This window comes from Ursus maritimus, unplaced genomic scaffold, assembly GCF_017311325.1.
Source record: "Ursus maritimus isolate PB19 unplaced genomic scaffold, ASM1731132v1 scaffold_15, whole genome shotgun sequence".
In the NCBI taxonomy this organism is placed as follows: Eukaryota; Metazoa; Chordata; class Mammalia; order Carnivora; family Ursidae; genus Ursus; species Ursus maritimus.
Genome location: NW_024423897.1, coordinates 14,599,889 through 14,621,788, shown reverse-complemented (window position 1 = coordinate 14,621,788; position 21,900 = coordinate 14,599,889). Strand labels below are relative to the sequence as shown.

The window sequence follows — 21,900 nt, the reverse complement described above, 5'->3', positions numbered from 1 at the left end:
TTTTTTTTTTTCTGTATTCCACTATAGAACCAGAAGGTAGGAGGGCAGACTTTTCAGCTGATGGCTTTGGAAAACTAACCTAGAATGTTAAAAGGCTGTTTGCTTCATTGATGTAAAAACAGGGTCCCCCTTCCTCACTTGCAACAGCGCTGTAAAAACTGGCCCAGTGGTTCCATAATGGCCTAGGGAAGTATTTTCCTTGTACTTTGGTCTTTCATGTGTCTTTTTCTTTGGCTGCCTTAAGTAGAGAGATGTTCTCCGTGTCCTCCTGTGCTTCTTACATTTGCTTAGGAATAATTTGGGTTCATTCAATTAATTTGGGGGAACTATTTGATCTTCTAATAGCTTTCTATAACATATGTGAAGTGTATGTGCTTTAGAAACATATCAAAATTGGGACATCTGGATGGCTCAGTCGGTTAGGCATCTGCCTTCGGCTCAGGGCATGATCCCAGAGTCCTACATCAGAATCCTTGCTCAGCAGGGAGCCTGCTTCTCACTCTGCCTGCCACTCCCACTGCTTGTGCTCTCTCTCTCTGACAAATAAATAAATAAAAGAAAAGAAAAGAAAAGAAACATACCAAAATGTATGTGCTTTAGAAAACTAGAGGTAGTAACATTTTCCCCTAGTTATTTCTCAGATTTAAAACTTTTTTCTTATATCTGGATTAGCAATCATCACCTTTTTTTTCTAAGTACTAATGGTTCTGATTTTGAAAGCATATCTCTTCGTATTTTAGTGTTAAACATTTCAAACCTGAGAAAGGAGTGAACAGGCAATTTTCTCTTAGTACCTTGACCATAATTCTGTGTGTGGCAATGAGTAAATAAATTTATCACCATTTTCTCCTTTAAGATCTTTAGTCAACCACTGATTTTTACATTGTTGCTCTTAGCTCCATAAAATGTCTCTGCAGACATTTCAGGGAAGCAGTTTTGGCCAAGTTGACTCCATGAAAGCATGATATCTTTAATGAAAATACATACATAGAACTTTTGTCTTTATCCCAAACTGTTAATCCCAGACTTTAGTCTCTTTCATCTGTCCAGTTCGCTAAAGGATTCTTTTTTTTAAGATTTTTTTTAAAGATTTTATTTATTTATTTGACAGAGATAGAGACAGCCAGCGAGAGAGGGAACACAAGCAGGGGGAGTGGGAGAGGAAGAAGCAGGCTCCCAGGGGAGGGACCTGATGTGGGGCTCGATCCCAGAATGCCGGGATCACACCCTGAGCCGAAGGCAGACGCTTAACCGCTGTGCCACCAGGCGCCCAAGATTTTGTTCATGGTGCGCCTGAGTGGCTTGGTCGTTAAGCATCTGCCTTTGGCTCAGGTCATGATCCAAGGGTCCTGGGATTGAGCCCCATGTCGGGCTTTCTGCTCGGCAGGGAGTCTGCTTCTCCCTCTCCAGCTTCCCCTGCTTGTGTTCCCTCTCTCGCTGTCTCTCTCTGCCAAATAAATAAAATCTTAAAAAAAAAAAAAAATATTTTGTTCATTTATTTGACAGAGAGAGCACAAGCAGGGGGAGTGGCAGAGGGTGAGTCCCAGCGGGGAGCCTGATGGGGGCTCGATTCCCGGACTCCGGGACTGTGACCGGAGCCGAAGGTAGCCTCCCAACCGACTGAGCCACCCAGGTGCCCCTCATCTGTGCAGTTCTCTGATCCCCTTTCAATATTCCTTACTAAATTGATAAGCCAAATGAAAGTTTAAACATACAGAACATTCTGCTTGAGACCTTTGTTCTGTGAATGTAAAGCTGTGCACTCTCAGATACTGTGGAATACAGTAAAACTGGGAATAAAATCATAATGACCTCTCATCTTTTACCTTATCCTCAGATTATATAGAAGCTGAGAGTTCTTATAGTCAAGCCCTTCAGATGTGCCCATCCTGCTTCCAGAAAGACAGGTCTATTCTGTTTTCAAATAGAGCTGCTGCAAGGATGAAACAGGTATGTATGTTTGACCTTTTCTTTTTAAGAAGCACATGAACTTGCAGTGTTTTCATAGGGTAGCTTCTGTTTCAAACTAGCAGAGGGGTTGCGACTCTTGATCTTGGGGTTGTGAGTTTGAGCCCCATGTTGGTTATAGAGATTACTTAAAAATAAAACCTTTAAAAAAAGAAAAGAAAAAAGGGGCTTGAAGTTGCTGCCTCCCTTTTCCTGCACATGTATTTCCCCACTGTAAAGGGCATCGGGAAGATAGTCAAGTATTTTGCAAAACCTGAGTCAGATTACTGCTAACATTCCTTATTAGAGTGGCCGATTAAACACTTCCTTGGGAGGAAGGCTGACAAAGTCTCCACCAAACTAGGGCAGGTTAATGAAGTAAAAAGCCTAGTAGTGCATGTCCTGGAATAGCTGCAGCTGCTTATTTTAGATCTCTGGAATTCTCGATGAAGACTCAAAGGGAGAGGGAAACACCGATTAAAACTCTCGACTTGAAAATGTTTATTGCTGGGATTCTGATTCTCTGTTGAAAGTGCGGACACTGGGAGAAATGTCCAACATTTGGGATGAGAGGTGCCCCTAACTGTAAAATAGGTGTCAGGGAAAGTTCAAGAGCATTTTGTATTTCCAAAGGATTGAGAACCAAGTGTAACAGAGTTAATGTAGGCTAACGTGCAGTTGTATTGGTTTTGTACCATATTGGTACTAAAAGTTAGGTTTGGGGGCACCTGGGTGGCTCATTTGGTTAAGTGTCTGCCTTGGGCTCAGGATATGATCCCAGGGTCCTGGTGTTACAGGATCACAGGGTTCTTGTCTCATGGAGTCACACAATGAATCTCGTGGATGCAAAGGGGTGAAGTGAATTGAAAGTTATTAAGTGAAGGTGAGAGCAGAAAGCAAAGAGGAAGCTCTTTCTAGAGGGGGAGGGGTCCCAAATGGGTTGCCACTAGGGCTTTTAGTGGCAGTCTTTTCTGGAGAACTGACTGGGAAAGTGGCCTTGAGTTTCTTGTGCCATCTTGGTTTGAGCATGGACTATTGACAACACCCTTAATGACTTAATTCTTTGAGGTTTGGCCAATTTCTATGATATAGTATAGCCGCCAAAGAAAAGCACTCCCTCACATCCGAGGCCGGGTGGTCTGTTTCCCTATCTCTTGTTCACTCTGGTGTAGCACTTCTGCCTGCCAGGAATAGTGTCAGAGCCCAGCCAGGGGCCCCCCGCTTCTCCCTGCCTGTGCCTTAATCCTTTCCTTATTTACTGGGATTGAGCGCCACATTGGGCTCCCGGCTCAGTGGGGAGCCTGCTTCTCCCTCTGCTGCGTCCACCCTCCCGCCTTCCTGTGCTTGCCCAGTGGGCGCTCTCTCTCTCTCAAATAAATAAAATACTTTTTAAAATAAATGAAAATAAAAGATTTGTTGATTTGTATGCTATTCCTATTTAGTCAACATAGTCAATTTCAATGGATTGAAATGATGTGAAAGTTTTGGGGTAAAAAAATACCACTCGTTTAAATATGGCTATTTATATCCAAAGCACAAAGAGTAGGTTAATTAGCATACCTTTAAGCAACCACAACGCAAGGTCAAGATTGGGTTAAGTGGTTTTTTTGTTTACATCAGGTATTTTTGTTACTTTCTCTTATTGCCTGAATTCTCTGGTGCCTCTACCAAAGTCACTTTTGATGACTAGGGTTTTTTTTTTCTAAAAGGGGGTGGGATGGGGGAATACTTGAATAACTGGACATGAGGAAAGGGGGTTTTTTTGTACATTTAAACTTGTATGTATTATTATTGGATTCAGTTTCTCAGGTGAAGTGTTTTTATTTTTTTTATTTTTTTGAGATTTTATTTATTTATTTGACAGAGAGAGAGACAGCCAGCGAGAGCGGGAACACAGGTGGGGGAGTGGGAGAGGAAGAAGCAGGCTCCCAGCAGAGGAGCCCGATGTGGGGCTCGATCCCAGACTCCTGGGATCGCTTAACGCTTAAAGACTGAGTCACCCAGGTGCCCCTCAGGTGAAGTGTTTTTAGAGTGATTCGTGTGGGATGGGAGAAGAAATAATTCTAGAGTATAAAAACAGACATTTTGTGGTAGAAGAAATAAAAGGGGTGCGCCTGGATGACTCAGTTAAGCGTCTGCCTTCGGCTCAGGTCATGATCCCAGGGTCCTGGGATTGAGCCCCATATCGCATCGGGCTCCCCGCTCAGCTTCTCCCTCCCTGTGCCATTTCCCCCCGCTTGCGCTCTCTGGCTCACTCTCTCTGTCAAATAAATACAATCTTTAAAAGAAAAGAAAAGAAAGAAATAAAACAATTGTTTTAAGTTTACATAGAACAATATTCCTTAATATATTCTACCACTGATCTGAATTCACACTTAGCTGGAAAAAATCTTATCTTTTGCTTTTGCTTCTTGGAGACATCTCGTCACATTCTCCAACTGGAAACTCCTTGTGAAATGAGATCAGGTATATCTTCAATTTCAAGAAAAGGCCCATTTGGCTCCTGAGATTTGGAATCTTTGTGTCCACAGTTGCCAGGTTATTGGCACTGCCTGGGTTGAGCTCGCACAGTTGACCGTTTCTTCGGTTAGGGGAATGTGTATGGTCTTGCCGGTCTGTTGTCTGCCACATCTGAGGAGAACTCAGAAGAGAGTTGTTCTGTGATTGTTTCCTATACAAAGGATAGGTTTGTTGGTGCATGTTTTGTTTTGTTTTATTCTTTTAAGTTGTACTCCTAATATTTTAAGAAGATTCTATAATTAGAGACATGAAAACTTCCAGGATTAATGCACTGAAGTGATTTAAGGAGCATATTCTGAGTTTTTCAAGAAGTGGTGGGTTAACTGCTTTAAGAATTTCTGGAAGGCACATTTGCAGGCCCAGCATCCCTGACTGAGTGACACTGACCAAGCTTTACATTTCACGTCTGGAGAGAAAAAGGCAAACTGGAGTTTGGGCAGAGTTTCCGCTCTAAGCCTGGCTACACAAGAGCAGACAAAGCCCTAAAAGTATAGGCCCTGAGTTTTTAAAACTGTCCTTATATATTATATACGTTGTGGTGTGTGTATCTTATACGAGTTATGAAAGGATGGCAAATAGGTTCTGATTTTTTTTATATACTGCACTTTGGAGACTGCCACTCTTAGCAGCAGATAGTGCCTGAGGGGTTAGTGGACTATGACCTGTAACAAAGGACTCCGCAGTAAAATACCATAATTCCTTGATCTGCAGAGGCCGATTATTGGTAAGATGCACTGCAATGTCGTGGTCTCTGAGGGGCACAGAGAATACCACCACCAGTGTACATGTAAAGATTTACTCCTGTTTCAGAAACTTTAAAATATGAAGTTGTATGTCTTAGATTTATAGAAATATGGTAAATTGGGAAAATAGTGACTTACCCAGAGCTACACAGATTTCTTTACTACAGGACTTCATAGAGCTTTTAATATGTGAATTGTTAATGATGAACATTGGATGGAATACAGTATAGTTAGTGACTCCCAGATGACTCTGGAACCTTTTTTGTTTGTTAACGGGCAAAATGCGAAAGACCTAAAATTCACCATTTTAACCATTTTAAACTATACAATTCAGTATCATTAAATACGGTCCCAAGATTATGCAGTCATCACCACTGTCTGGTTCCAGAACTTTTTCATAACCCCAAAAGGAAACCTTGTACCCCTTAGATAGTCACTCCCCATCCTGGAATTTTGATTGAATTCTGAAACTCAGTTTGATAGACATTGCTCTAAAATAATGTGCAAAGTATCTAGTATTTTCTACGGTAGCCATTATGGGAAGTATTGAACATTTCTTCTTCTTCTTTTTTTTTTTTTAAGATTTATTTATTAGAGAGTGTGTGTGCACGCATGTGAGAAGGGGGAGGGGCAGAAGGGGAAAGAGAGAATCGGAGCAGATTTCCTCCTGAGCGCAAAGCCCAGTGCAGGGCTCAATCTCATGACCCTGCGATCATGACCTGAGCTGAAGTCGGGAGTTAGAGGCTCAACTGACTGAACCACCCAGGCGCCCCTATTGAACATTTATTTGAATTAACATTTCTGTGGTATTGTAGAAAACATCTAATTTGGGGGAAGAAGACATTTTAGAGCTCAAGGGGCCAGTAGCAGGTTAGTGTCAGAGCTGGAATTACAGTCTAGTTCTTTAGACATCTAGCGTTCTTTTCACTGTGCCATACATCTAGATTCAGCAAGGTAAATTAGTTAGATACCTTCTTTCATGAATTGTTTTGTATTTTTGTTTCATCAATGGATAAATTAAGATTTATAACCGAGGGATGCATAGGTGGCTCAGTCAGTTAAGCATCCGTCTTTTGGTTTCAGCTCAGGTCATAATCTCAGGGTCCTGGGATTAAGCCCTGTCTTGGGTTCTGAGCTGAGCATGGAGTCTGCTGGAGATTATCTCCCTCTCCCTCTGCTCCTGCCCCTGCTTGCTCTCTTTTTTCTCTCAAATAAATAAATAAAATATTAAAAAAAAAAAAAGATTTGTAACCGAGACTAATGACAGGCCACACTGTGTGTCTATAATGGACATCTGTATACTTTCTGGAATATACCACTTGGGGTGTGATAATATACCAGCTAGCCAAAGAGGAGCGTTATGAACGGTATTCAGTCATTTGCCCTGCTTATTGATCATAACTGTCTCTCAGTATCAGCACTGTAGTGTGAGGTGCCTTGCAAATAGAATAGGTCAATTGCAACAGTCTGTAAAGATGTTAGGAAGAAACTACTTGAATAATTTGTTGCTAGGAGGCTTTCACGTCAGAGCTGTCACCGTGTTTTGAATTTTAGCTTGGAAGTAACATGCATGTTTCATGTGACTTCTTTGAAGACCATTGTGCATCTCCATAAGCAGTTATTAATGTTATATTTCCTTTTAGGACAAGAAGGAGATGGCCATCAGTGACTGCAACAAAGGTACAACTTTTTAGTCTTATTATATGTTAACATATAAGAGCATTACCGCAGCTGGACAAATAGTCATGTGTGTAGTTGACCTTTAGCAACATGGGTTTGAACTGCATGGGTCTACTTATACATGGATTTTTTTTCAATAAATACAGTAAAGAACTCTAAATGTATTTTCTCTTATGATTTTCGTATTAACATTTTCTTTTCTCTAGTTTCCATTCCTGTAAGAATCTGTAATACATAGGAATAGTACATGTTAATCAACTGTTTGTTACTGGTAAGGCTTCAAGTCAACAGTAGGCTATTAGTAGTTAAGTTTCGGGATTTTGGGCTGCATGGGGGTTGGGGGCCAGCGCCCCTAACCCCCGCATCGTTCAAGGGTCTCCCGTACTTTATATGTGTATACTCTTACTCGGGGACCTTTGAAGAAGAAGCTTTATAGTTCCGCCTTCTTAGAGGTGCTATAGTCATCTTAGCATAAACACACGTTTGAATGGATAGTTCTGTCAGTTTATCCTGTATTAGTAAATATGTGAAGAAAAATTCAAAGCTACCTTGGCAACAGAAACTTGCGGAACAGAATTTACTTCCTGTAGTGTCTAAATTACTTTCCTCGGGGATTGAAATTGAAGATCTTAGCTGCTGCTAGGGCATATGGATCTTTGTGTTTGTGGGGAAGGGCATATGGATCTTTGTGTTTGTGGGGAAGGGGACAGCTGCGGTGAGGGACGGCTTCTGTTAGGGAACTGGTAGTCTCTTCACATGCAGAATTCTTCCAGACCCACTTGCTGTCATTTTAATTACTTTTCAGGTTCCACACAGTGAACCGAGACTTCGCTGTCTGATACCTGAGTTCCGATACAGTCTTTTCATCCCACCAACTTACAGAGACACTCCCAGCCATAGGATCTCATTTGGTGGTTGGTGGGTGGTTGGTTTGGGTTTTTTCTTGTCTTGCCTTTCTGACCAGCTTGGTTTGGAAGACACACATAATCACTTTTCCTTGCATCTTACTACTCATGAGTTCTAGAAAATTACTAGTTTTTGGAAATTTTTTTTTTCGGTTTTCCATCTTTGGATAATACTTTCTTAGAGAATTGAAAAGTTAAAAAGAACCTTATATGTTATCTGGTCCTACTCATGCTCGGCATGAATTTCTCTCCTTTTTTTTTCTTCTTGACAGTAATTAATCACCTTCTCTTTTGGCTTCCTTTCTTTACTACTTGGTATTTCTTGGTGTCCGAACGAAATGGTTAGTACCTTTGAATCTAGCAAAGTACTTCCGGTCTATTATATGTTAGGCTGGAGCTAATGCTGAATGTGCTGTTTTGTTTGGAGGAAGGTGTTGAACTTTAATTTATGTGAGACATGTGGCTGAGAAGAGTTTAAATTAGGAACGTGTTACTGATGTTCAGACCCTCTTTCTGTAACCAGATCATTAGAAAATTCCTTGTAAACCTGGTTAGCAGGGCATACAGTAGGAGGCATAGTTCATTCCCAGCTGTACCCCTAAGTGTAGGAGCCTTGCCAAGAAAATGAGGAAGTGGAGGAAAGTGTTTTCAAGGTTGTTGGGGGATTTGCCTGAACCAGTACTCATGTGCTTATCCATAGTCTGTGGACTGCACGCACTGTATCCAAAGGCAAAATCACTGACAGTGGTATGGTTCATTTGTATCAAGGTCCCTTCCGCCCCCACCTCAGTACTCCAGACACAGTTCATAAACCTTGGCAGACGACTTAACAGCGTCTTCCTGAGGTCATATTGGAGCTCGTTAGCACTAATCACATGCCACTCACCTTAAGAGTTTTCAGCTTTGGCATAAAGTTAAAGTTCATTCTCTTTATATGGATCAGGAAAGAAAATCACATGTTTAGGATGCTATGTTGATTTTAGAGGTTTTTATAAAGTACTCTTGGGACAAGTTCTTTCTCTTCAATATATATTTGCATTGCTAGAATAGGAGGCAGTATCTGGGTTAAAATGTAAATTAGGGGGTTGGGTTTTTTAAAAGATGTAGTAGAGGCCACTGGAGAACTTTTCCTATGGATATTATGATATTGCATTTGGGGATATTTTAAGAGAAGACGATGTACCAGAGTAAGGGGAGGTTGACTACATGTAAAGTTGAAATGTTATGGGATTTGGGTTCTTTCAGAAAACCTCTGAACCAGTATCGCCCCCTAACTACTGTACCATTTCTCTGATCCTCTTCGTCACTATAATAATCTATACTTGCTATGTCTATTTTGTCTTCTCCCATTCTCTCCTCATTCCACATCCACTGGGCTTCTGTTCCATCCATGCCGCTGGAAACTCATCTTGTAAACATCACCCACCACTTTATCTTGCTTAATTCAATAGTTGCCTCTCTGTCCTCTCTTTACCTCCCCAAAGCATTAGTACGGTGTGTCATTCGTCAGGTTTTTTCTGTTTCATTGGCTATTCCTACTCTGTTTTGCTGGCTTCTGTGTTAGCCTCGACATTTTTAAAGTCACTAGATCTTGGTCCCACATAGAGCTCTCTTATTTTTTTTCCTCTCTAAATTTTCCTTGTATGATCTCATCCAGTTCTGAAACATTAAACGCCATCTGTATGCTGCAGTTTATATCTTCAGCTCTTCCCTGTGGTCTGGACCCCAGTATCCCATTGCAAACTTGACATCTCAAGATTCTTGGGTGTCTGGTAAGCAGTGAAGATTTAAGGTGCCCGAACAGGCTGGGGCCTCCCCAGTCCACTCACCCACATACCCACAAACAACTTGCAGTTTGATTTTTTTCATTCTTATAAACAGCATTTCCATCCATTCACTTGCTTATTCTTTCTTTCATTCCACCTGGTTAAATTAATTAGCAAGTCCTATGGGCTCTAATTCAAAGACATATGCTTAGTCTGGCCTTTTGTCTCCCTCTCCACAATGACCAGCTTAGCCAACATTCTCTGTCATCTGGACCACTGCAGTAGGCTGCCAGCTGTCTCACTGCTTTCATTCTTACCCTCCACGCTGCAGCCAGAGGAATCCTTTAAAACTGTAAATCAGATGATGTCTTTAGTGTGCTTGAAACCATTCCAGTGGCTTCTCATCACACTTAGGAAAAAGTGTAAGCACCTTTCCCTGGCCCACAAGGCCTCCATGATCTGGTCCTTGCCTGTATCTTCAGCCTTACCTCTTCCCCAGCCCCAAACCTAGTCCCTAACATGCCAAGGTGGTTATTGTTTTGGCGCCTTTACTCTTGTTGGTCCCTTTTCCTGGTACACTTCTCCTTTCAGATGGCCGGCCTCCCTCATATACTCCCTTTTCGTAGTCTTTGACCACCGTCTGAAGTTACCTTATTTCCCCTTTCGCTTGTATTTACTTACCTTGTTTCATTTTTCTGTGTAGCACTGTGACTGTCTGAAATTATATACTCGATGCTGTCTCCTCTTGCTACTAGAGTAGCTTAACTAAGCTTTGCGAGGAGGAGGTCTTGTCTGTCTTGTTCACCACTCTACTCCAGAGATCCACTACGTGAGGTGCGGGTAATAGGTACTAGAGAAAGAGTTACTGAAAACACGAATGAATAAAAATTGAGTATATTACTTGAAGAAGAAAAGTTCTAGAGCTGTGACCTTGCTGTCTAACAGAAAAAGAAGCAACTCAGAAGAGTAGGGGAAATGCAGTATAGTTGATCCAAAACACGGGCAAAGGATTTGCAGAAGGGCAGTCGGTGCTGGATAAAGGGCTGGGTATTACGCATCGGTGACGTAAAGGTGTTGGAACAGAAGTCTGACGGAACAATGAGGGTTTAGCTAAAAATGTGACCTCGGTAGTCAAGGCATAACCTTGGTTGTTGAAGCCTGGAAAGAGAATGACAGCAGAGTCTGCCACCAAACTATTTTCCCTCAACTCTTTAATTTGTACCTTCAAATTCTCTCTCACTTTTGCACTGTGCACATGGGCTCTGTGTTCTGGCCCATTCTGAACTAGACAAAGGACATGTATGTGAAAACAAGACTTTGGGTGTAGACCTGAGTTTCATAAGCTACAGCCAACAAGCCAAATCCAGCCTGCCACCTGCTCGGGTACAGCCCCCGAGCTGAATATGGATTTTACATTTTAAATGGTTGGAAATCAAAAGAGAAATATTTTGTGGCATGGGAAAATTATATGAAATTCAAAGTTCAGTGTCCATAAAGAAAGGTTTCTTGGAGTACAGCCATCTTTATTTACTTCTACACCGTCTGTGGTTTCTTTTGTGCTACAGTAGCAGGGTTGTGTAGTTGTGAGAGAGATGGTCTGTCCTGCAAAGTGGAAATTATGTATTGTCTTGACCTTTCCAGAGCAAGTATGCCAGTGCCAGGTGTAGCCTTTGACGAATGACTCTTCCTTTTAGACCCTTGGAGGCTGGTTAATAAAGAAACACACTATAGCTAGGCGCATGCAGGCCCTTTCTCTTCATGGTGACAATGATTTCTTCTCTTTTTACAGCAATTCAGCTAAACCCCAGCTACATCAGGGCAATACTGAGGAGAGCAGAGTTGTACGAGAAAACGGACAAACTAGACGAAGCCCTGGAGGACTATAAATCCATATTAGAGAAAGATCCATCCATCCATCAAGCAAGAGAAGCTTGCATGGTAAACCTGAGTTTTAAAAAATATTTTTTGTTCTGTTCCCTGTGTTGCTACTCCGTGAATCTTAAATAATCCTCTGGGACCCAACTACCTTCCATTTATATATTTTTAAGGGCTTATCAAAATATATGGGAGATCTAACTTTGAAGTGGTGGTCACAGACCCTCTGTGACCGTGTCCCATTTACTCTCCATTCTGTAAGTGTTACCTGTGTAAACCTTTAATCCGTAGGGTTGACGGGAACTCAGCTTCATTGTTGGACTAGGGAAATCTTGTACAGTTTAGTCCAGAATGAGTCTGAGTATTAGAGGTAATAAACTTCGGGTTTTCCCCTTCCTTTTCAGTCACCAAGTTTCTGTTTACTATCATATGGCCAGCATACTTCCAATTAAGTATATTTTAGATTAGTCTTATCTTTCTTAAAGTTACTCTTACTCTTGTCCATGGTACTACAGATCCTCTTGGTTCTAATAAACATCATAATATTTTTATGTCAGTCATCAATTAGCTAAATGTTACTGGTTTTCTCCCCTTAAAAAATAACTCCAGGGGCCCTTGGATGGTGCAGTCGGCTGAGCCTCCGACTCTTGTTTTCAGCTGGGGTCATGATCTCAGGGTCGTGAGATCAGGCCCCACACTGGGCTTCTCAGGGAGTCTGCTTAAGATTCTCTCTCCCTCTGTCTCTGCCCCTCCCCTTGTGCTCTGTGTCTCTAAAATAAATAAGTCTTAAAAAAATTAAAAACCCTCCAAATCCGTGCCTCTAGTTTTAGCACACTCTATCTCTAACGTGCAGAGACATGCTACAGAATCCGATGTATAAGCGTTATTGCCCCCCAACTAGTGGATGTTCAAATAAGTTCGGGAAACACTGGCTTCATGAAGCAGGTTTCTTCACTGCCAAACTTTTCAGAGAGCCATTAGGATGGAGAGGTCTGTCGTGAACACCAGCGCGCAGCGGAGATCGCAGGCCTCCAGCAGGCAAGTGAGGAGGGAAGCTGCAGACATGTTTTATTTAAGCCAGACTTTTGTTGTTGGTTTTTAATTGAAACCAGCATTTAAACATGGGAAGATTTTACTAGATGAAAATCTAAGTCGGACCCCTCTTCGAGTTCGGGAGATTTGGACATCCTGGGTCCTTCTTGAACGGCTGTGTGTTGGCATCCAGCTGGCACTCTCCAGTTGGCCACTGACTCCACCACTCTCTGTTGCCTGCCGGAACACGATTCCTTTCCTTACTTACATTTCCTGTCTGGCTGCCGAGAGCGTCTGAGCCCCTGCTGTGCAGGATTTCACTTCAGACGTGAGAAATGTTGACTAATCTCCGTGCATTAATGTCCTAGGTGGTTTGGGTTTTGTTTTGCTTTGTTTTTTGCACACACTTGAGATGAATTCCTTCAATAATAACTGATCTTTTATTTATTTAGAAGTGAAATAATGGGAGACAGACTGGTTTGGATCATTTAAAAACATAAGCAGTTTGAAACCGGTTTTAACCCTTTATCTGATCTTTAACATCTCTGAATGGTGGTAGGATTGACTTAAATTTGACACAAGGAAAGGGAATAGAGTTCTTAAAATTTTAGCCAAACTCTTGGGAGCCTTTATTCTTGTCACATTGGTTTTAAACCTTCTGTAAAAGGGAGCCTTTTATATTAGTTGTTATATGCATAAAGAATTTATTTTATTTTGAATTATTATAACTGGGTTGTTACTAAAATTACAAGTGCTTAGGGCCAATTACAGGGCTAAGGCAGCTCTACAAGACTCTAATCTAGATCCCTGGTTTTCAGGTGAGATGTTTTGGTTTCCAGGGACATTTGGCAATGTCTGGAGACACTTTGATTGGCATGACCAGAATGGTACTCTTGGCATCTAGTGGCCAGGGATGCTTTAAACCTCCTATAATGCACAAGACAGCCCTCACAACAAAGAACTACCTGGTCCAGATTATCAGTAGTGCCAAGACTGAAAAACCCTGAGTAGGTGATTCATTTAGGAACATTCAATATTGATCCGACCCCTTCTCAACAAATTAGATTATATTAAGAAAGGACTTCAAGTTAAAAAATACAAGTCAGCCAAAAAAATTAAAAATATATAACCCATAATCCTACCACCTAAATATACCACTGTAAACATCTGGAGTGTATTTTTTCAGAAATCTTTTTGTCTATATATTTACCAGATTTTTATTGAGGTCCTCCCTGGGCCACTGTGCCAAGAACTGGGCATGTAGCAGTGAGCCAGAGAAAAGTGCTGTGTCTGTAGCTCACCCAGAAATGCTTGGTTTTTCCGTATTTAATAGCATCTTATATACGTTCATCATCCATCCTGACTTTCACATTAAGCTTGTTTCTCAAATTCAAAATAAAGCCAAAAGATTTTTCACCAACCCTTGTTTCTCTTTCCCCCTCAGAGATTACCTAAACAGATTGAAGAACGTAATGAAAGGCTAAAGGCAGAGATGTTAGGTAAGTTTGTTTCCCTTACTTTCTCATGACCCTAGTAGCTAGGAGGGGGGCATGAGGGACAGCAGGGTTTTGTACTCGCTGGAGGAGAACGCAACAGTTAGAAGTCGCTTTGGGGCCCATCATTTGTGGTGTGAGCCATACCATGGTGCTAGCGAGGTCTGTGCTGTCTTTGACTCCAAAAGGGTTAGAGTGGCTTAGAGAGGATGTCAGCTTTTGAAAAACTAAACTTGTGTTTTGTTTTTCCTGAGAAATTTTCTTGCCTTCAAGAATGCAAACATGATTCAACCTGGGATCCTACTAACCTCTCTTTCAGATCATGAATTTCATGAAAACAGTTGAGTTTCTTCATTGAGTAAACGACTTAAGTTTTTAATTTCATTAGAGTACAGCTACTGCAAGTCGAAACCGTGTCAGAACCAAAGGAATGTTTGTTTTGAAATTGGCATTGAGAGTCCCATTAGCGTTTGAGAAGACACGAGAGGGCAGCAGTTAGGAGTAAATAGTGAGGGGACAGAAAACTGTGAGTGGAGTGCAGGGCAGATGGACCCAATGGTTTAGTTCTCGTATCTGCCAAAGCATTTTATAGTTGGAATCAGAGAAGCGCTCCCATGAATAGTCTGTTTGACTAAGGGGAGTAAAGGTTCTTGGACAGAGACCTGCCCAGCATCTTCTGATCATAACCTGTCTGATATTTCCCTGCTCAAGATCTGCTTTGTGTTCTTTCTTATGAATATTTTCTAAATCTACCATGTGAATTGAATTTAATATATTGCAATCACATGGGCCTAAAGGAAAATTCTTAAAATAAATTGAGCTTGGCCATTCATGACCTTTAGGCATCATATCCAGAGAAGGAGAGCATATTTTTGAAACATCACTGCTAGCAGAGCTGATTGAGAAGAAGCCGTTAAACCTAAACAGTCCACAGCCCTCTGGCCCCTGCTGAGAACTGTTCTAGAGTTGGGGAGACTTCTGGAGCCTTCCCCCCTAATTTACATATTTAAATTTGACACCATGTTTGAGCAGAAAAATTATTTTGGAGGTGCTCTTTCTTCAAAGAAGAGGGAAAAAAGCATTTTCCACCTATTCTAACAATGACCCTTTGTTTTAGAAAAAAGATAGTATGTGTCCTTAGCTGAGCTGTATTTCATGCTGAAAGAGATGATGTCAGGGTGCCATGGTGGACTTGGAGAAAACCCTTAGGCGTTGTTCTCTGGGTCCATTTTTTTGAGCCAGTATGAAACCCTAAAGGGATGGATATAAACTGAATCTTGCAGCCATTGTCCATTCCAGATGGAATCAAAACTACACTTCTCCTTGCCTGGCTGGCTCAGTCACTCTAAATTCTCATAAGCTGAAGTTTCTGTCTCCAGGGCTTTGGGTTTTACTTATATTGTCCTCTTTGTTTGAAATATTCAAGTTGAATTCATTCTCAGTTGCTTCTGTAATAAATTCTCCTCTCATCAGACTTAAACAGTTTAAGTTGTTTGGTAAGTATTATGTCAGTTTGTTACTACACAGAAATAATGTGAATGTCTAGACTCCTTTATCTTCTTACTAAGTATAAGGATCACAAGTAAGATATTGCTTCCAGGTGTTCCCCACCATCGGAGAGCCTAAAAGGGAGAACGCGCTCTCTGTATGGGATCTTAGCCCCACAAAAGCTCTCTGGAGTTCTCCCTCCCTGGTACAGATGCCATAAGTGAGCTTCCTGTGCTGCGAGGTCCTGGGAGGCTCCTTACTGTGCAAAATAATGCCACTGCTTAGACGCTCAGAGCAAGTGTTTTGCACCGGAGTGCACGATTTTTAGTGCTGGTTTCCCTGGAAATTGCTGGCTCCTGCTGAAAAACTAGCAGTTAAAGATGAGAAAAACTGCTCAACACCATTTGTCATCGGCATTTATGAAGTTAGGTAATCATTTAACAAGCTGAGCTTTTATTGAGCTTTGTCCGGTAATCTTCGACTTGCTTTTTCTTTTCTCAATAACTCAACTTCCTTTTCGTAAGAAAGAAGAGCTCTGTAGCTGCCTCCCTGGGGAAAAAAAAAAATCCCAATTGGAATAATGAAAGGGTAGAGCATACTTAAACATATTGCTCCTCCCTTTCTAGCTTCTCATTTAGAAATATCATTAGAACAAGCGTGGCGACCCAGAGTGGCCGTCAGCCATAGGGCGACCCAGAGGGGCCCCCCAGGTGCTCCAGAGACCTTCTTTTTAAGAAAATCTTATGTGATTACACCAAATCAGAACAGCTAGTAAAAAAATAGGCATATAGAGAACAAAGAGTGGTATTTATTTCCTTGCTCATCACAGAGAACAAGCACGTTGGCTTCAGATTTGAGGAAATCAGTCAGCAACTGGCATGTTTCCTGTTGTCCTTTTCTCTGGGAAGATCAGCCTTGTGGCCATAATAAGCCAGGAAATTTAAGCTTTAGAAGGACCCAGGGTATGGTCCGTGGTGCTAGACGGAGCACCCCAGGAGGCTTGGGGCTTTTTAAGGGACCGGTAGCGCTGGTTCGTGGTCAGCGCCCTGTTTATTTGGCTTCGCTCACATCTACTGATTCCCTTTTTTTTTTTTAAATAGGAGAACTTCTTTTTATTTTTTATTTTTTTAAAAAGATCTTATTTATTTTTTGGAGAGAGATACAGAGACAGAGATAGCGAGAGAGAGCAGGAGCAGGAAGGAGAGGGAGAAGCAGGCTCCATGCTGAGCAGGGAGCCCGCCGCAGGGCTCCGTCCCGGGATCACGATCTGAGCCGAAGGCAGGCATTTAACCAACTGAGCCCCCCAGGTGCTCCAGAGAACTTCTTTTTAAGAAAATCTTACGTGATTACACCAAATCAGAACAGCTAATTAAAAAAAGGCATATAGAGAACAAAGAGTGGTATTTTATTTGTATCAGTTCAAATGTATAGCATTTATTATAATCAGAATAACCAGGCAAGTTTGAGGAACATAAAAATTTGAAATCAGATTTGGATAGTAGGCACAGCCTATTATGAGTATCTATATCTAATTTATTTCTCGTTTTGATTTCACAGCATTAAATTTTTTGTGCACATAGGTAAATAGTAGAAACCATTTCCAAGGTAGAACTGATGAGACATTTTCAGAATCCCTGCGGTCCCGGCTTGGCGGGCAGACACTGCGGGTGGTGCTTAGCGCACTGCCGCCTTCAGGAGCGCCTCGAGCCGCAAGGCTGCTCACCCTTGCGGGGGACGGGCAGGGGCCTTCCTGGCGTTGGGTTCTGTCTTCAGGGGGCGACGAGGGGAGGCCGGCTGATGATGCTAACCTACATCTCTGAATAAGCCGGGGCTGCAAATAGAAAAGAATGGGCTGAAGCCTTTCGTCATCATCATTTGTAAATTGTTTTGTCCTGTATCCTGGCCCAGCCATGAAACCTCAAACAAGTAGAATTGTTCAGGATCTGTACATGTATGTTTGTGGTTCTTCCTTGATCTCCTGTCATCTCGTATTGAACTATGAGGTAGAAGATAAAGTTGTTTGCTTTCTCCAAAAAGTAGCGTGGGCTATTTTCACATCATGCAAGAGGGACGCTCCGCCCGGCAGCCGGTCCTGCCAGTCAGTCCCGCCAGTCACTAGAGACAGGTGTCCACCATCAGTTTTCAGTACCAGGCTTCTGATCAAGATTCCACTGGCCAGCTACAGAAGCAAGTTCAAAGTGCACGTGTTCGGGCTCCACCCCCATCCTGGTGGATCCGAGATCGGGCAGGAGCACAGCACTCTGAGTTCTGACAGCCCTCTGCTGCTTCTGGGGCACACTCGAGTTTACCCAGCACCGTGTGGGCGTGTGACTGCTACGTGGGGGCAGCGTGAGGCAGCTGAGGAGAGGACCGAAGGGGGGGTGGAGGCGCATTGCAGGGGTGCGGCCAGGAGTGGTCAGCCGCTCTGCTCTGAGAGACCCTCCCGAGCAGAAGCAGCGTGTCTCTGAGTTTTGCCGTTCCCTCCTTGTGCGGTAGCTGCAGCAGAGAAAAAAGAAAAAGCAGACATTTCAGAACGCACTAGACCTGAGATCTCAGACGGCTCTCTGTGGCCAGCCATTCTTGCCATGTTCCGTTGCTGGTGTTTATTTGGACAAGCCGTCACTGGAGAAATCGAGTCAGCTCACTGTAGGTTGTCACCGTTTACCCAGTGGTAGCGGCTGCCACCCAGGTCCCGGGCTGGGGTTGTCCCAGTAGCAGGTAGAGCTTGTGTTCTAACGCTCCATGAGATGCTGCTCTTCTTACCTTAACCAAGAGCTGCCGGGCTCCTGTCCTGACCCGGAAAACCTAGAGCCACCCCTTGAAGCTCACTGAGTCCCCCAAAGGAACCAGAGACCAGGGGCCGGGCATAGCCCAGTAAGCCATTCCTCTCACAGGCGCCCGCGCTGCTGCCTGCCTGGCCGCTCCGACGCACACCTGGGCCTTGCTCACCATCCAGCCTGGGCCTTCCTCCCGTACCCTCACCTCCTTACACCCTCTTGGAACATATTTCTGCTCTCCTGATTCCTGACGTTTCTCTGGTATTCGTTCCTGGCTACTAGCAGCCTCATGAGCGCACATTTCTGGACTGATCTAAGAACACCATCTTGCCTGATGCCATGATCAAGAACTACATATGGGAACTTAGGAGTAACTTGTTCATTAGCTTGGCAAGGATTTGACACATTCTTTTGGCTCTTCCTGTGCATTACATACTTTTCTGCTCTGCATGGTACAGCGTTCTAGAACCAGCTCCCTTACCCAAGGTCACAAGGAAATCTTGACATTGTCACTGACTCTTAAAACTGCTGAAGGCATACATGTGGATACCCTGGAAATCCAGGGTCTTGTTTTCATATTTCTCTTCATGCCACCCTGCCTAATACTCATTAGAGACGAGACATGCAGTGTTTTGGACTCTGGCCACAGGAGCGTCTCTGAATCACTTCCTTGCTGCAGTTATTCCATCAGGGAGTATCAGCCTGTAGGTTCTCACTGCCCTGCTTTCTGCCTTATTTCCTGGTTGTCACTCCTTCAGCTCCTCTCAAGAGAACTGCTCCCGCTTCTCTGACGGTTCTTGGTAAGGCTTATTTCAGCCTCCACGTTCACCCAAGAGCTCACATAGGCATTTGGTTTGGCTGTGAATTTTAGCTTCCATATTGTGTTGTCTTTTGATAAGGCTTTTACTCAGAGGAAAGCAAGAGGCAGCTTTTGTGGCTTAGGACCTGCCTCATAAGAGGAAATGCAGTGTTAGGATTCAGTTGTAGCCCGTTGGGCCCAAACCCGAGGGGTCTTAAGGACGTGAAAACGAATGGCATTGCTGGCTCCCCTCGGGGTAGATGGACTACTGCGTAGCTAGTATCTCCAAAGAGAAGTTACACATAATGAGTCCATTGGGTTATTGAGGTACAGTGTTGCTTGGAGGCCTAGAAACGAATATTCATCAGATCTGGATCCAGTGACCAGGGTTGATCTCTCGTCCAAAACGTTGTCTGAGCACAAGCAGTTTTGGACTCTTCTCTTTGCCTGCAGTCTAGTCTGGCAGAGGAGATCCTACGTTAGGGACATGCTGACACGTTCCGGCTGGGTGATGGTCTCAGATCTGCCGTAAGGGGAAATCAGGAAACCTGAGTACTGCCCCGTTAGGGAAGGTGTCAAATTTGGCAGCCAGTGGAAAGGGTGGCAGACAGGCTGGTTTGGCCAATGATCCTGTCTTAGGGACCAGGAGGCTGTGTTAGTCCCTGAGCGTCCATCCTGACTCTAAACAGCAGCGGGACAACGCGGTGTGATTGTGTATTTATGAGCATGACCCTCGACTGAAGCGCTTCTCTGCTGTTACCATAAACAGCAAAAGATGAGTTTTTCAGAAACCAAAAATTTGTTGGTTCGACCATAATATTTTGCTCTTTTCCCTTATGTTCTCACTGGCCTCAGTCTGATTTCAGAGTTGCCTTTTTTTTTAAGATATTATTATTATTATTATTATTATTATTATTATTATTACTTAGGAGGTGGGAGGGGCCGAGGGAGGGGGACAGAGAGAATCTTAAGCAGGCTCCACACCTAGTGCGAGCCAGATATGCGGCTCCATCTCACAACCCTGAGATCATGACCTGAGCCGAAATTAAGAGTCAGATGTTTAACTGACTGAGTCACCCAGGCGCCCCTTAAGATTTTATTTTTAAGTGATCTCTACACCCACCGTAGGGCTTGAACTGAGAACCCTGAGATTGAGTCACATGCTCTGCTGAGCCAGCCAGGCACCCCCCAGAGCTGCTTTACCCAACATTATAGACATTCGATGTTTGTTCAGTGAATAAATGGCTTCTTTCCCATGACGTTGCACTAATCTGTCAGAACCACCTCCAGGCTTTCTTCTGATTCATTCTTCCCTTTGCCACAGTGTTATTAACCCTTAAAGCTCCATTCTCAAATCATCAGTGGCCTTCCCTTGTGGCCCAAGAACCAGGGACCCGTGGCCTGGCTCTTAAGAACCTGCCGGGACGTGCCCTTCCACCTGCCTGTGAGCCCGCCGGCCCCGGCTCGCCGTTGCCCACCGGTCTCCGCGCGTTCGGTCAGACCCTGCGCGCCTGCACCGCCCGCTCCGGCCCTGGCCGTCACTGGTGGGGATTCAGACGCACACCCTCCCAGGAGCAGCTCTGCCCGCACTCTGCGCCTGCTTACCTCTGCACCCGCCTCTGTGCGGATGGCCTGTCTCCCATCGCGGCTCAGCTGCTTCTGGTGCAGTGGCCGGCCCCGCTCCCCGCATCCCCACCACGCACAGCAAGGTGCCACACACGCGAACTTAGGACTGTTGGTCGAATTCAAGTCTGGTGACCTCAGGCCTTCCCCGACACGGAGCCTTTTTTTCGCCGTGTGTCTTCAGTAGGTGTCTCGGGCGTGTGGTGTCCATTGGCTCATTGAGCAAGTAGAACTTCTGTGTTCGGTTCTGTTCTGTTCTGGAGATGACAGAGTAAAACTATTGGGGAATGTTAGAAAGGCTGAGAACAGAAGAAAAGACAGCCTTCCGTGTGGTGCGGTCCTGGGAGAACCGGAAGCCAGGATTGGATTAGAAGTCCAAGAGACGGACTGGGGAAGCAGCTGCAGGGGGGTGTGGGGCGGGGACCCGCCAGGGGCCAGTGGAGGAGAGACAGAAGCTGGGTACGAAAAGTCTCATACAGCAGTGCGGTGCTAAGAAAGTTCCAGCAAAGCCACCGAGGAGCTACAGTTGCCTGTCAGAGCCCCTGGTCCACCCCTGCTGTGCTCGGTCGTGGCAGGGATGCCTCCTGCAGCGGAAGAAGCACGTTTTCACGAGTGCCACTCCCCCCAATCAGTTCAGCTGAAAGTGCAAGGCTCACGGTGCGGGGCACGGTCTGCAGCTAGTCAGGCAGAGTGAACACCCGCAAAAGGCCCTCACTGTCTCTCTCCATCGGCAGCTTTGATGTCTGTCCCCTTGCCATCTGTGGATCGCAGTGGCATGGCAGCGTCCTCTAACTCGCAGTTCCTGCGAGCGCTGCGGCGTGTAGTCCCCCGAGACGCCTTCCTCGCCGGCCCTGCACAGGCCGCGGGGCTCCTGCGTGTGTCTCCCCGCTAGACCGCGAGCGTCCCAGAAGCGGGGGGCAGCTTTGCTCTGTAGCTCCGCGAGCGTCACAGAGTAGATACTTCACAGTCGGCGCTCTCCGTGGTCGCCTGCGGCGAGGGGGCCTTGCGGCAGGCCCTCCATCCCGGCGGTGGGGGGCGCCCAACCTCAGCCTCGGCCGCCAGTCTCGGCGGCCCCGGAACAGAGGCTCGTGCGTGCGAGGTGGCGCTGCTGCTCGTGGGCAGCGCGATGCGAAGACCTCTCGAGATTCAGTCTCACTCCACTCACTCCGGAGAGCCAAGGACCGTGCCAGCAGTGACGTTCTAGTCGGCTTCTTTAAATGTCCCCCCCCCCCTTCCTCAACCCCACCCACCC

General features: G+C 44.4%; 1 protein-coding gene and 1 long non-coding RNA gene across 2 annotated transcripts in view; one reads left to right on the top strand and one right to left on the bottom strand.

Annotated features, from left to right (window-relative positions):
• Window positions 1-21,900, top strand: part of TTC1 (tetratricopeptide repeat domain 1) — a 46,519-nt gene that overhangs the window by 22,614 nt on the left and 2,005 nt on the right. Inside the window, exons 4-7 of the mRNA XM_008692435.2 lie at window positions 1,838-1,950; window positions 6,854-6,890; window positions 11,351-11,499; window positions 13,913-13,967. Coding sequence (XP_008690657.1) covers window positions 1,838-1,950; window positions 6,854-6,890; window positions 11,351-11,499; window positions 13,913-13,967 — 354 coding nt within the window. The remainder of the gene's footprint in view (window positions 1-1,837; window positions 1,951-6,853; window positions 6,891-11,350; window positions 11,500-13,912; window positions 13,968-21,900) is intronic.
• Window positions 16,838-21,881, bottom strand: LOC121102753. The gene is made up of 2 exons (XR_005834839.1): window positions 20,631-21,881; window positions 16,838-17,945 (listed from the first exon to the last, which is right to left on the bottom strand). It is a non-coding gene; the product is annotated as an uncharacterized LOC121102753 (long non-coding RNA).